Source organism: Pleuronectes platessa, chromosome 10 (genome assembly GCF_947347685.1).
Source record: "Pleuronectes platessa chromosome 10, fPlePla1.1, whole genome shotgun sequence".
NCBI classification, from domain to species: Eukaryota; Metazoa; Chordata; class Actinopteri; order Pleuronectiformes; family Pleuronectidae; genus Pleuronectes; species Pleuronectes platessa.
In genome coordinates, this window is record NC_070635.1 from 18,315,502 (window position 1) to 18,332,175 (window position 16,674).

General features: G+C 38.0%; 1 protein-coding gene and 1 long non-coding RNA gene across 2 annotated transcripts in view; both read right to left on the bottom strand.

The window, feature by feature from the left end:
* The window catches only part of LOC128449995 (CUB and sushi domain-containing protein 3), a 209,153-nt gene that overhangs the window by 157,739 nt on the left and 34,740 nt on the right, over positions 1–16,674 (bottom strand). Inside the window, exon 4 of the mRNA XM_053433387.1 lies at positions 6,588–6,782. Coding sequence (XP_053289362.1) covers positions 6,588–6,782 — 195 coding nt within the window. The remainder of the gene's footprint in view (positions 1–6,587; positions 6,783–16,674) is intronic.
* LOC128449996 (uncharacterized) lies at positions 2,955–4,382 on the bottom strand. Its single transcript, XR_008339932.1, has 3 exons — positions 4,000–4,382; positions 3,344–3,441; positions 2,955–3,178 (listed from the first exon to the last, which is right to left on the bottom strand). It is a non-coding gene; the product is annotated as an uncharacterized LOC128449996 (long non-coding RNA).

Sequence of the window (16,674 nt, forward strand, 5' to 3'; positions counted from 1 at the left end):
CTATAACTTGGTGAGAATACTGAGCTATTTTCATATAAATTCTACATGTGCAGAAAGATTCAGCAGTCACAAAAAAAGTTTAATTCTCAATTTGCGTAGTAGAGCGCTGAGGAGGCAGTTTAATCCAGTCATACTCCCAGACATGGAAATGGTTTGAATGGTCTATGCGTCCTAATTCTTTTATTCTGTTGCACAGAGGCTGGCAACAAGAATAACAGTGTGTCAATAGACCATATTCTAATGTTACCATACTTGCCTGTATGCTCTCTTGCTGCCCGTTTTAATGAATGTCCAGAGACAATTTAGACGAAGGGAATCAAAATGGGCCCCTGTGAGAAGCAGCAGCAGCTCTCAATTAGAATGGCCATTAATTCTCCATCTCACTGCTTTTCTGCTTGGAGTTGATCCTGTTTGGGTCTCTGTCAGTTTTTCAGTCTCTTTGACACTATACTTACACCATCCCTGCACTTATAGTCTACTTACTGCCCTCAGTGATCCTTCAACCATTCATGATTTCTCTGAAAAAGAAAGTGAAAATAGTGTTTTGTTGTGTAGTGGGGGAAAAAATAAGGAAAGAAATGCTAACTTAAACCAGTTTTTTCATACTGACTTTAATGCTTGGCCTCCAGGCAAGATGGCAACTCTGTCCAGTGAATAAACGGATATCTGATAATTCCACGGTAAAGTGATGACATTTAATATTGGTCAAGCTTGGGCTATATACAACTTCATGATCAAACAGCAGTTTGTACAAATAGTTGGTATTGTATGTCTGCCTGCACTTGTGTTTTTCCTCGCTTATAGCTCTGTCTGTCAGACACACACACACACAAAGACACAAACAAACAAACGTGGACTTTGAAAGTTGAGAATGGTGAGAGAAAACTGTGAAAAATATGAAAGAGAGAGAGAAATACTAACAAAAGGACGTGACTGGTTGAGACACTAGGTGTTGGGAGACAGTAGGGGGTGAACGGTGGATTGGGGTGAGATTTTGTGTTGTGTGTGTTGAGTGAGGAACAATTGGTGATGAGTAGAAAGGGCAGGATCTCTGTGGAAATATGATCAAAGAACCATCTGCCCACATAGAGGATCCGGGTCGGATTTAGACGAGAGAGAGAGAAAGTGACAGCGCGAGCGAGAGCGAGAGAGAGAGAGACTCGATTGGAGCCCAGACCTGAAAGAGACTGATGTTTCTGGCCCCAGGCAACAGGCTAACATCGTCCTTTAATGAAAAGGAACCTTCCATCTGCAGCTTGTTGTTTCCTCTATGCTTGCCGTATCTCAAACATTTGCTGAACCATATTCTTTCTGCTGTGTATTGTAGAGTGAGTTGGCATGAGCAGATATGTTCTGCTGGCTTTGGGATGTTTAAGGATTGTATATAAAGATGAGAGTTGGAGAACTTTGACTCTTTTTTTCGTTTATTCCTCTTTTTGGTTTGAACGCTGGGGGACCACCTGAATTAAAATGCAGAAACTTAGTTAAGGCTCCATCCACATTCCTAAGGCTTTGTTTGAAAATGCACCAACCCTGCTCCATATACGCTTGGCGACCACACAACTTCAGAGTTTTAGAGTCGCCCAATCAGAAAAGTTTGGAAGGGCAGCTGGCTAAGTTTTATTTTGAAAACTCGAGAGCTGTATTTTAGTCTGGAGGGGCAGAAAGTGAGATGTTTGGAAACAATGACATAGACTCTCACAACCTCTTTCTGATTTGGTATTTTCCATCAGGACGTAAACTTCGCTGATTCGTCAAGGATCAATTCCAAGCTTCACTGAGTCTGTTGTCTTTGCTTGTTATGCAGTTAAACTCAGAATTTTTACAATGATAAAACTTGTTACATGCTTAGAAGACAAGCTATTATTTGAGCATACATACATGCCCAGTGTATGTGAGTGGTCCCGTGATATGTGTTTTCTAGCTTGTTATTATAGACGAAGATATCTACTGATACGGAGCCTCAGCTTTTGTGGACTGAGATTGTTTGAGGTAAAAATGCTGTTTTCAATTTGTTTTATAATGGATGTTGCCTAAGAAGTGTAGTTATTTGCGTTTCATTCCAATAAAAACTATGTGACACAACTTAAAAATATTGTTTAAAAGGTACATGGGTCAATGACGTATAAGGATTTTCAACAGGCCAATTTTTAAATACAAAAAACAGTAAAATCTATTATAATTGTTCCGACATTAAGAATGTTGTGCACACATAAAATCATATAAGAATATCAAATTAATTGATTTTAGTGTTTTTTCAACTAGATGAATTGGCCGTGGCCTTAAAAAATGTCATTTGGTGCGACCGTGATTTATCTTAAAATTAATTAATTTCCTTAATATGCTTTTTTTTTTTTTTTAATTTTACAAAACTATAAAGTCATTAGAAAAAAAGTAGATGCATTTCTTTTGAGTTTTTGTAAATAATTCTCATATTCTTGTTCTATGTCACAGTCTCCTTGTTAAATGTAGTTTACAGACTTATTTTTCCTGTAGAGCGCATAAAACTGACAAAAAATGTAAAAAAAAATTCATTCATTTATGCATATTGTATCAGTGATTAATATTTCAGCCACAGAAAATTTATATTTCACTTAGAATTTATTACAGGTCTTGCTATTATTGGTCGCACCACATGATGAGTGGTCGCTCCAAATGATATAAAAACCTCCCATTATTTAAAGAGACCAATAAACAATAAATTCCATTCAAAAAATGTATTAAAACCAGATTTTATTCAAATTTGATAGAACTTTTATGAACACAAACATTATATATACATTTTTAATAAACAAAAACTCACAAACATTGAAGTGCAACACACATAGCTGTGAACAAACATTTCATTAAACTTTACCTGTAAATGTGGTGCACTTGGTTTAAGTCGCAGGCATTACTTTAATCCCAGACCTTTTTGAACTCTTTTCTCTTCCACAACTTCAAGGACCTGGCCTACATATGGAAGCTCATCATAGGTTAAAATCACATCAACCAGATCTTGTGGAATGTTCTCCATTGATGGCGGCGTAATTTCTAGCAAAGCATTTGCCATATTTTTCCTTTCCCTGTACGCACTTGAGGAAGCTCTCCATTTCTCTCTCTGTTTCTTTTTCTCTCTCTCTGTCAGCTCACTTGACTTAGCATATTGAATCTTCCCTGCTGTTTTCTCCTCTGGAAGCTGAAATCATGATGCCATAAAATCATAAAGTTGTTTTTGACTAATGATAGATGACAGCAGATGAACCTTTTAAGGAAAAAATGCATTTTCTCCAGACACATAAAGGCAAGAAGTACTTCATGTGGCTTTAGTTGTAGTTTTCAATTTTTCAAAGTTTTAACATACCTTTATCTTCGCCGAGCAAGGTACTTCGCTCTTGCTGCAGGGTCAGAATTAACACGCTGCCTATGGCGAGCGGTTTTTATTTTGCTTGGAAGTGGCATCTGGTAAAATAAATTAAAACAGTTATACATATACATAAATAAATAATAAAGGAATATTACAAAAGTGAAGTTACATGCTCAAATTTGTTGGCGATATTTTATCAAAATATTGTACAACATTAAACAAACCATTGTTTCTGAAATATAAGGAAAAAATTATCAAATTGCAAAAAAATATTTTCTAAATAATACTAAAATAAGTACTTTATGTATATACATCCTTAATTTAACATAAAACCACTAAAACTCTTAATCTAGGACATATATCGCATGGTCGCACCACATGATATTTGGTCGCACCACACGATATTTGGTCGCACCATATGATAACTTCTAGTTCAGTCCAAATTAACAGGCACAGAATTGGACTCCTCAAGAAAACAAGCTAAGTTAGCACAAAAGGTCACTATGAAATGTATGATCAAAATATATATTTTAGGAAATAACTTAAAATTCATAGTTTTTTTGAGGTCGCACCACATGATATCCAAATGTGGCAACTACATACCAGCTCTTAAAAAGGTTATTTTTTTCCAAATTTGAGAGAGAGTTACAAACCTGTTCTTTCTTCCATGGGTCCTTGGCAAAATGGTGTATGATGCAACTTCCTGTCTTTGAATGGATTTCAGCATAAAAGTCCCAAATTGGTTGTTTCTTGATGGTCGCACCACATGATATTTCATCAAATGGACATCATCGGAAAAAGTTTGTTTGTATACTATGATGGAAATATTTATACAAATGCTATGCAATTTTGTACAGTACTAAAAAACACTTTGGAAATCATGCCAAATAGGGTAGAAAATAAATTTGAATAGATTTAGAGTAATTTCAAAGAAGTTTTCCATCGGCAGTCATGGCCGGACGGTCGCACCACATGATATTTGACACCTTAAATAACAGAAACATTACAAATAACTAATATTTTTCAGGAAAATTACAGTGGGTACATAGATGGGAGAGGTAGTACATATATATGATATTTCTTGGTGTATTTAAACCTTTCTTTTAACTGAGAAAATGTAGTCGGACAGAAAATATAGGCGTCACGTCAATGACCCACATACTGGTTTACTCCACATATTTCATAGTGTGGAATAGAACTATCATGAAGTCAGTTAAAGTTTGCTGAGTATTCTGGTAGATTGGAAGGAAATTATATGAGAATGACTTCCAAGCCTTCTCTGTAAGAGTGTTTACCTAATAGTTGTTAATTTGTCCTTGCGGATACTGTTTGATGTGGTGGCTGTCTCTAAAAATAACAGCAGCACTTACTGGGAGGTGATTTGGGGTAAAGCGAGGCTGACACAGCAAATGCAAAGGAAAGGGTGTTGCCTGCTGGGAGTATGTGCATCACAAGTTTGATGTTAAGCCAAACTGCAATAAAGACCTACATCTCTTCACCTTAACAGTTCTCTTGAGTAAAACCAATTCAGTAACAAAAGTGTGTTGAAGGGTCCATACGTAGATTCAGATTGCTCCAAGTGATTACAGCTAAAGAATTGTTGTTAAATTATACGCCATACACTGCTTATGTTTTGTGCACGTCATCACAATGTGCAGGAAATCACTCTCAATTGCACAATGCCTTTAAGAGTGGATTAATTTAACTACTTTGACAAGGTCTCATTTAATCACAGCATTGGATAAACACCATGGTATCAAGAGCACATCAGTCTTTCATCAACCAAATACCAGATTCTTTAAGAATTCAAGTCCTGGGTAACAGTGTTTTTTAATATGCAAAGCAGTTTCTGAGTAGGAAATGAAACAAATATGAAGTTACCCAAGTCTCAAAAAAGAAAAACTGACTCCTAAAACTTTTTGAAATATCTTCCAGCAGTTAACTGATCTTGGCACTAGCTGTAGATTCAAACAGTATGGGTCCCCATCATTTTTCAGTTTGTTTAATATTTTAGAACTACCAAGTGCATGTTAAATGAGGCAAATACTTGTGCATAATGTGGTATTTTGGTATAGCTTTGATAGATTGGATGTTTAGGTTTTGTGCATTAACATCCCCCAAACAGGCACTTTAAATGGTTACACTTGTAAAATCCTCCATCTCCTATTAACAGACTGTTTTCACTGAAGAATAAATAACAGGTTAAAATTAATTACATTCACGAGCAACAAGGTTAACAGCCCATATGATCCATTTTATTTTGGTTTCACTTGTCCTGAGGTAGACACATTTTTTTACAATCGAAACGTTTCCACAACATAAACCTGCCAGATTCATTTGCCGGCAGTCACAGTATTTCCAATCTGCCAGGCAGGATAAAAAGGAACAGTAAATACTGCGATTGCATGAGTTTCAGGTTATGAAGAAATAATGTGGCATTTTCATTTGCAACCCCCTGTCTTTCTCCCTTCTGTGTCTGTATACAGGCTATAACAGTTCCTTCTTGTGTTTTGGGAGCTGGGTAACCACAATAAACTAAAAGTGAGCCTGGGTTCATTTCTCACTGTCCAACATGCCTTTATTCTCGTAGCTCAGGTAACCTGGTGCTACTACCCATTCAGTCTGAGAGGAGAGGTGACCAGGACCTCAGTAAGACAGCAGTTGTCCTGCCCCCTTACAGGTCATCGAACCCACCACACTTTGTTAAGATCAGATTTTTTAGACCGGTTAAGTGTTGCAAAGAAGAGGCACAGAAGTGTTCAGTTAAGTCACAGCACAGCAGAAATGCTGCAACACTTCATAGTAGATGTATGACTCCTGCCAACAGCAATAATGTATTAAGCTACCTCTTCCACAGGAATAAATATTTGATTAACCTTTCCATACTCTGCGGCTCTAATCAACTACTTCACCGTGATTAAAATCACTCCAGCCCATTGCAAAACATTTTTTATCTAATGACGACTACCACTTTCACTATATCTGCGGTGCAGACCAATCATCCAGTCACACTGTACGATTAGTAATTCAAAAGAAATTAATGGAAATTTAAATGACGAAACAAAATATCACCCTTGTTACTTAAAATGTCTTGGGGCAACCCTCAAATATGTAGATAACTTCATGTTCTTCATGACATAATTTAAAATATTACACAGCTGGGAGATAAAGTTGGCTTCAAAAAGGAGCACATGCAGTTAAAATAATGAATTACTTATTTTCAGAAATAAAACATCCTCACCTCTGCAGATTGGCACAGGAAAGTCCCACACTGACACCCCAGCTGCATTAGTGACACAGGTGAGTTGTGAATGTCCATCTAGGACATAGCCAGTAACACACCGGTAGCGAATCTTGCCACCAACGTTGAACTGGGTTCCATTCAGTATGCCTTTGGGTGGAACCCCAGGGTTTCCACATGAACTGCTTCTTAGCTCTGGAAAATGGAAAGAGAAGACAAAGTTGCTCAGATTAACAAAGTTTTGCTATATGACATATACCAGTCTTCCTTTATTTGATCTTAAGTTATAAATGCAAAGCCATTTCACATATGTCTTAGTAGTTTTAACTTCAGTAATTAAGTCTACATACACTGTTAAATTGTTAAACTTTTATTTTGCATTTAAAGTCATTGCTACTCAAATGCCCAATTACATTTGAGGAAATCAAATGAATATGAGACTACAATAACATGTGATGACCAAGTAGCACTGATGTGCTGCTCTGGTGTCTTACCAATCTTCTTATGGTAAGAGTTCACTAAAATAACAAATCTATCACTGGGAGCAGCAATAAAATGCACGGAAAAAACAGTAAATTGGCAAAACATAAAACAAATAAACCTATACAAAAAGATGGTAGGATGACCTAAAACATAAAAATACAGGTATAATGATTTTCCAAATCCACAGTTTGGTTCATATGAGGGGTTTTTTCTTCTTTTGTTTGTTTTGTGGGGAGGGGGAAACACAAATGAACCAACGCTGTTGACTTGAATGTGCCCGTCTAGTCTGAAATTGAAGAGTTGCTATCCATCTTGAACTAATTCAAATAGCCTTACTTTTAACACAGGCATGATCACGTTGTCAATTCTGGATCACAACAGTTATATCACAAAATATACAGCTCGACTTAACTGTACAAATATGTGTTCAAGTATTAATTGTGAATAGAGCTGAACGGTCTGCACCTGAAGTGGTGCCAGCAGATGTCACAGTTCAATCATTCTGTATGGCAATATGAGAATGTGGAATCATTACACCTCCTCTGCAGACTATAATCATGTACAGACCTGAGTGGCCACTCTGCTTAATAGTTGGGGAAGAACAAGTAATTTTGATCATTTCAGTGTTGAAAAATCCTAATCACAAAAACATCACAGCACTAAATATGCAACAGATCTTCAAATGTTAAAAGCACCTATTTTCAAATGGCCATTGTGAACATGGATCTCTTAGAATTAATTTAAATACTGTCTCTCATTTGCTTTCCCATTCATTCATTTTTCTGATGCACCTTTTCTGAGACTCATGGTAATAGCAGAAATATGAGTAAATCTGCAGCAGGCATGTTTTGTACTTGTATGACATGACCATTTCTCCAGTTAATGTTTTTTCCGTTACTGCAACATCTATTCTTTATTTCCTTATTTCTCTGCCTTATGTATCACTGTGATTATCATGGCACAGATATTACAGGAAAGGTACTGCATGTCAAAAAACAACAGTACCCATGAAAAATAAGAAACAAGATGTTAATGATATTCTAAATCTTTAGCCGTACCCATTTTTAAGGAAGACATATTGAAGTATAAATATTCCACAGGAAAACACTGTCCTATTGTGCTCATGTGCTGACACAGCCTAAGTACTTATGATCAATGTTTTCACTGGTAAACTAGTGACAGATAATTTTGATAAACATCTACCTGAAGTGTGATTAACAAGCCTAGAGGTTTCTTCCTCTATTCTTTCGGTTGAACATAATCTTCCAGTATATTTTTCAACTCTTAAACCTCCATAATTTTGTCTCTGCTGATACATTTTGTGCAGACCGGACATTTGCAGGGGAATTTTGGCAACGCTTCTATTTCATTCTGCAGTCTAGGACAATAACACATCGTTTTATTTTGCCTCAGGAGAAGTGCTAACCAAGAAATTGTATGAATATGTCCAATAAACACAAAACAAAAGACCATATGAAACATCGCACATAATAAAAAAAGAATTAATCTACAAATGCAATGCATTCACACAGGTTATTTTTAAGTAAAAGCCCTTTAATCACACAACTAATTTAACAGGCTTTAAATATGTAGAGGAGAGAAATCTTCAACTGCTTCTACCACCACAGTACGGGTCAGAAACAACCATTTACCTAAAATTGTAAGCTTTGATATGATGACTGACAGGAGTGCCAATAGATGTGCAGCTACACAACCAAAATGGCTGCCACTGATCATGGACTATAAAGTGAGGACACGTTTCCACCTACTCCCATTTCACAAAAATAAACCCCAAATATACCAATTCGAGAGTTGACCTCTTGCCGTCATTTGGAGTCGAGAGGCTGCCCTGATATCGTGGGCCTGCCGATCAATAAAACCCAGCTAGTCTGATCAGATCCAGTGTTGTTCTCGTGGTAATACTAGGTACCTCCATCCTTCAGCTTCTGAATGACTATGCAGTCAAATTAAATGACTATTTTTAAAATGTGTCATCTGTTTGCTGCTAATTGTTCCAATGGTCAGGTCAGAAAACAGTAAGCCTTTTTTTACACCAACATCAACTCCATCAATGGATAGATGTACAGATGGATATATAGACAGAGGAAGATAGGAAAGTATACATAAGGTCCTGATCCTGATCTTTTTACAGTCCATGTTTATTATTATGTCATGGTAATCCCCATCCTCAAATAATGCAGGGTTCTGGCAGGCCTCCCTTCAGGCACGGTGAAACCCTTACAGATTGTCCAGAATGCAGCGGCATGTCTGGTCTTCCATCAATCTAAAAGGGCACGCATCACTCCATTGGTCACCAGAATCGAATTCAGGTGACTCATGGCTGCCAACAGAGAAAACTTGTGGGTCTGCAGGAAAGACCAGAATAAAGGCACATTACTCTATGCTATGTCTGGCGTTGTCATCCCTAAACACAGGGCAATCATGGTCTAGACCGTTCTCATCTGTGGTTCACCAATGGCAGAACAAGCTATTTGCTGCTTTCAGAGCTCAAACTTCCATCCATTTTCGAAAACCTCTTGAAGACTTGTGTCGTCTGAGAGCACCTACTATCCCTCACACCTCTAACAACATAACATGCTTAACTATCCTTTACTTTGCACTTTTGTCCCACTTATTCTACACATTGTCTTATTACGCAGATTTAGCCCTTAGCACTTACTCCAAGGGTCTGCTCTACTGGAGGTTTTATTGCTGTCCATCAATTCTACCTTGCTTAGGATAAAAACGTCTGCCCAATGTGTACATTAACGAAATTGATTTCACTGACGGACATCTGTAAAGTCACAATTTCCAGGAATCTTTATTTTATCATAATTTCTAATCTATTTTACACAGCAGATGCTCATAAACACATACCTTATAAGTATGGTCTATAATGAGTGCAACATCAATTGACAGCTCTTTATATTCACGAGAAAAATGAATCACCAACAGACTGCAAGAGGAATAAGGTAGGAAAGCTGGTTTGGCCCAATCGAAGACTGTAAGATTGAATCAATGATAAATGATCGAAAGTTCAATTGGGAGAATGCCATCCCTGACAGAGACATGATGTGTAGGAGTTCAGTCCATTTGATTTGTTAGAACTAAGAAAACACAATTTTTTGTGTTACAGTCTAGCAATTCTACCGCCAATAACATGTTTGTGTTCACCTCAAAAGAAACGCTGGACTTAGTCACTGCCCCCAAATGCTCTTATATATGTTTGTGAAAGAATCTTTCCGACCTTTCTTTTGTCTGACCTCAGCCTGTATCTTTGAGGAGTAGAGCTGTAACATGATCAGGCTGAAGTTGACAAGACAATGCAGAGTGCAGAAATGAAAGGATCTGGTTTTGATCTTTGTTTTATAAGGGTTTTTTCCATAGTATTTTCTCAGGGCTTATGTGCTGTTCTCTGTAACATTAGGTTGTCTGCTTGGTGAAAATATCTGAAAGCTGCCGACCCAAACTCACAGTGTGTCTGAGAGAGTGACTTATGACAAAAAAAGCGTCTCGGGCTATTATTTGTTATCTTGTGTCTGCAAAATGTGTCTTGTTTACTATATAACGAGAACCTGGCATTCACCCAGACTGATGTGTGGGTGAGGAGTGAGAAACAAAGTTAAGATTCGATGCAGGTATCTGCATGACATCTGACCTGCGCAGAGGTCAGCAGCGAGGAGGGACAGTCAGACTACTAACTATCACATTCATATGAAGCTCCAGTACTTTGCCGTAGCAGATATGTATACATGACAGACTGTTTTCTTTGACATGCCTGAGGTTAACTGACAAAGGTTCAGTTCAAGGAAAGATTCCATTTATCATCCATGTACCATATAGTACGATTTTGTGTGGTCACAAAATGTTTATACCAAATCAAAATAGATTTAAATCATATAAACCCTAAAAGGGAACGACCTCAATATTCAGACTGTTAACCAATCCCTACACAAATGAATACAAATTATCTTAAGTGTATTGATCTGACGTTTTATTATGTAGCAATTCGTCACTGTTCAAATCAAATCTAGCTTTGTAATACAGGCTGCAATGAATATATGCTTCCCTACATGGCACAGCATGAACCTTGGCAACAAATTGCAAATTTGTCTCCATGGGAATTACAGGGAGCCTGTGAAATTGAATAGTATTTGTTTGAAATACAAGATTGCTGTGGTTCAACAAAATGTGAAAGAGCATATGACAGGCAATCAAAATATGTACAAACGCACTACAACAAGCTTTTAGAGTTTGGTTTACACAACGTGAAATAAAGATTCAGAACACTGCAGAGCTGAAAACGTTTGCAATTAAAAAAAGGAAATCTGATGGTCAGTGCCTGGTGCTGTGTGCAACTAGAGATCCTTCAGAGCGCTGACAAATAATATGCGATTGGACATTTACCAAACGAGGAGAGTAACAGTCACAGGGGAGTACCGAAGGCATACAGTGCTCGAGCTATTTAACACTCATAGGCCAAAACAAAAAAAACTGAACCATGCTGGCAAGCTTTTCTTGGACGACTTGTTGGTGAAGAACTGTGCCAATGATGTCGAGAACAAAATGAGGTCAGTTAATGTAGAACCAATATATCAGACACTGCACTGTAAATGTCAGGTATGATCTCATCTTTAAATTGGATTGAATGTACTGTAGCTGATCTACTATTCTCAATCTCTATAGTGAGCACATACTCAGTGTCAGTGTTCATCAATTCTAATGCTGGCCTTCGTAAGGCTGTATTCTGCATCAAAAAGAAAACCGGCAGATGCTCAAGCTTAAATGGCTTGGTTTGGGATTAGAGAAAAATGCATCAAGACATCACCCAGACATGCATACTGGATATACTTTACTTGAAACAGAATTTTTTATTACTTTGGTCAAATCACTGGGCTTAAAGCAACACTATGCAACTATTGCTGAGTGACAGCAGCCTCTGCCGCCACAAGTGGTAATTAATTCTGTTAGGCTCCAAGTCAGAGTAGTTAAGTGGTTTTCATGTACAGAAAACAAAGCCTATCAATCGCTTGACCGGAGCTCTGACTGTATAGTCGCACTCGCTGAGCTGAAATATGCCTGAACAGACGGTACCCCTGGCATCCTCACGGTAACTAACACAACAAATTCAGTTTAGAATTGTTGATATTGTTAAAGTTTCTTTGATGATTATTGGAAACAAATGCTAGTGTTTAATACCTTCTAAGTCTATTTAAGTGCTCCACAGATCAGCATTTTGCTTGAAGCTCCTGGGCATTGGACTATGATTCAGCCAGGCATCTCTCGTGGGAGATCTCACAGTGAAAGTTACACAGTGCAAGAGCAGGCATTTAGGGTGCACAGTGGGAATAAAGGAGGCACTATTCTCCCTATTACAAGTCATTGTACCATCAAAATTATTTTTAAGCTGTTATTTTAAGGAAAAGTAGACACAATAATGACTGGATGAAAACAATGCAATACTACTTCTATTTTTCTTTTTCTATTCTCTGGTTCTGAGGAGCAAGACGGGGGGCGGGCTCCATGCGATTAGCTACCATCCAATAAGCATTTCTTTAGGAGTATAACGTCATCTTAACACATGGGTTGAGATCTGATCATTGTAAAAGCCAGAACAAATTATTATTAAATAATTAAACCCTTCACACCCCTTCCCTTGTGTCGTGCATAGAAATATCAGTGTTAAATAAAAGCACATCATCAACTGGCTGTTTCCCTAACTCTCTGAAGGAGGCAAGAGTAAACTCTCTCCTGAAGAAACCCACCCTCAATCCATCTGAAGTAAACAACTAGACCTGTCTCTCTTCTTGTCTTTCTTTACAAAGCTCTCGAGCGAGCTATCTTTGATCAGCTTTCCTCCTATCTTCACCATAACAACCTTCTGTATCCCAACCTTGTCCTCTCACTACTGGAGTCCCTCAAGGTTCCATCCTGGGTCCCCTCCTCTTCTCTCTGTACACCAACTCTCTCGGCTCTGTCATTCATACACATTGTTTTTCCTACTGTACTTTCTTGATTCTTGTTGTTCTGGGTTTGTACCCTCATGGTTGAATGCACTTATTATATGTTTATGATAAAAGCGTCAGCTAAATTTAATTTAATGTAATGTGAAGCACATTGAAGCCTTTGAAAATTAATGTGGAACCATATATTGCAAACTTTCCTCTCAAGTTGAAAATGTAAATCTTCTTTCTTTCTCAGGAGGTTGAAAAACCAGTCCATGCAGTTGTTGCCTCTGGACTGGACTACTGTTATTCTTTATCATCAGGATGTTCCAACAAAAGAGAAACCCCTCCAGTTGATCCAGCACAAGAACTGACAGGAACATATATCATAAAATTAGCGTATCTCCATAGTCTCCATAGTCAGAAAATAATTAAAATCCTCTCCTTACATACAAGGCTCCTAATGACCAAGCGCAGTCATTTATTAAATAACTCATGGCAACTTATTATCCCAATCACCTTGATCTCTAAATGCAGGCTTACATGTGATTTCTAGAGTCTCCAAGAGAAGAACAGGAAGCAGAGCCTACAGCTATTAGGCTCCTCTCTTGTGGGACTACATGAGAGAGCACTATATTTGCCAGGATTACTGCCCTTTGCCTACACTACCACTGCACAAATGGGATGGAGGCCTGTCAGGACCAAGTGTGTAAATGTAAAAAAAAAAGCTAAACTAAAAGAGGAAAGAACCCATTAGAGACTTTGATGTAAACTATTGGTACCAACTCCTCTTTAGTGAATATTTAGAGTGTGTAAAAATATGTCGTTTGAATTCATGTCTGTACAATTCGTGTTTGCTTTTTTTTCTAACCTAATATAGTTGGTTTGGAGTGCCTTTTACTGGTGAACCACAGCTTTACCCTGAACAGAACTCTAAATTCAGCTGCCGGATGTTCAAGGCACATCCAGCAGATTGCTCTCAGCCCAAAACATGTGATAAAATACAAATTATTTTTCAGGATGATTTCATGTGATTCCAAGAAAAGTAAACATCTTTACTTTTGAACTTGATGGTATTATGCAGTGAAGGCTCACACAAAACAAGTGCTAATTGTGCTGCATGATGCACAGCTTTTTAGTGAATGGACATGTGCATGCAGCTCTGATTAATGCAGAAACTAATTTGACCCCACTTGAATACTAGTGGTGATTATTAGGCATTCATGGTAATAATCATTAGTCTATGGCGGTTGTTCTAGAGAAAACTATATAGAAGAACAAAACCAAATACTGACTTGCAATTAACTGTTTTGAGAAACTCACCCCAGGTCCCTAATAAAAAAGTAACAGATGCATCCCATCTGTAATTATAGAAGCACTGACTCATTGCCCTTTAGTGTAAGGAAAGTCATAACTAATGTCTCAGACAGACATGGTCCAAGAATTAATTCACGGGAAAGCGTCTGAATTACTTTAATCACATTTAATAGTTGCAGCTACTTGAAGCAGTTGCTAAAGATAAGGCCTCTCGTTTTATGCAAACAAAAATACTGTACTTCAATTTCAACTACAGTAGCTGCAAATGTTTGGAAAAAAGTAGTACTTTGAACAGCAGCCTACACTTGAATCAGGAGTTTAGCTTTTATGATTCTTTGAAGAAGCCCCTAAAGAAATGAAGTGTTTTAGACACAGTGTTAGCCCTGAGCTAACAAGTGTTGCTGTCTAGAGGACCTTAAATAAAGTGTTGATAAAACTGAACCTTGGGAAAACAGCTGCTCCTAAACACCAGGGGCTGGGCTGAAGCTAAACCAAATGAAATCCTGTACAAACTTCACCTCGGGGTGGGTAAAGAGATGCAAACAACAGTGGGTACTGTGGAGTACTTAATCTCACAAAGAATCACCTCATCTTCAAAATAAAGCTGGGTTGAAAACAACGCATATGGTGCTTAACAAAATACACAATGTTATTTGGAACGCTTAAGAAAACTCAATACAAAACAACATAATTTTGTTACTGGGTGTTTTACAAGGTGAAACCCTGAGTAAAATCAGCTATGTGAACTGAATGCTTACAAGGCATAAATACAGCCAGTTAGGCTGTCATCTGCATTTTTCACCTTAAGTTGCATTCAGAGAGGAGAAGAGAGACGGTCTTGCATTATCCCCCGCAACCGTGGTAACGAGTAGGTTTTATGAACTAGTAAATGAGGTAGTTGGGTGCGAGATTTCTCTGGGGCTGAGCTATTTATTTCGCCTGTATATCTAATGACTCTGTAGCCCTTTGAAGAAGATGGGAGTTTTGACGGAGTGGCAGTGTTTGTGAGCACACAAGCAGCACACTTTCCCCACAGGAGCCTCCTGTGTATACTGCCTGTCTGGCTTCTTAGCGGGCTTCTTGAGTGGCTGCTGAGCTGGATTTTTCATGCAGGCGTAAAAATAAAGAAATAAGAGTATTGACTGCACCGACATGTTGGTAAACAGCATGTCAATTTTCACACGCAAGCACGAATGTACGAATAAGCACTTTTCCAGCTCAGTGGACCATCTGCATCACCGCAGAGGGACAAATGAAATTATTTGGTGAGAAGAGATGGAATTATTTTTTCAGTTCAGCTGTCTTTTAAGACTCTTCCAAAGAAAGGGCAGGCTGAAATGGCAGTGTGACAGGTTTTAGAAAGGCACAGGAATGTGTTTGTTACAAATACACAACCTTCAACAAAGGGCAAGCAGATAGCAGTACTCTGAGCTCCAAATATGTACAGGGTAGCAGCAGCCTATCTCGATCCCTTGCCACTCTTAGCTATTGTTTGGCTGTGTTGTACAAAAGCCCTCATCTCTCAGCTCCTTAATAAATGCAGCACAAACCTTTTAGGCCATGCTTAAGGTTGCAAGATCACGCTGTCGGCTTCGTGACAGTGCAGGAAAGTCGGCACTAATCAGGAATGAAATTCAGAAAAGTTGGAGCTGGATTTCTTTCAAACATACTTAGCAAAAGATTGACAGGCCTTCAACAAATTATATTCCATCTGGACGCGTCCTTCACTGTGTCCTTAGCATGTATGCAGATTCAAATCCACTTAATTCTAGTCCTGACTCAATCATCTCTGAGAGTCTACAAGAATCACACATTTTCAGTCATGAGAATGAGCCGCACATACATATTCATGTGTACGATGTGGCTAACGACATAAGCATAACAAGGATGAAAAATATACAGCGATGGCAGTGAGTTACAATGGTTTGCAAATGAGTATGTTATGGATAGGAGCGAGGAATGTGTTTACGATTCAAATGTGTCTGTCATAAGGGTTTGTCAAGATAAACAATGGAAATTTATGATGATTGTGTAGCTAGTGGGCCGAGTTGGGAGCATTACTTCAATACAGTTTACATAATACTTTGGATTACTTCCACATTGTTTTACATTATGTATGTATCACTGTCACAATAGACTTAACCCAGGAGTCGCTCTGATGATGCTTAGTCTGGAAAATCCCAAATCCCATTTTTCCTTGACCTTTTATTTTCATGTTGGAGTGAAATCCAGCAAACAAGATAAAAATAAAACAGAATCGACAGTTCCATGGAACATTTTGTTTTCACTTTGCTGTCTTGCAGTTAATCCTCTTAAAATTAAAATAGCACAAGAAAAGGCCG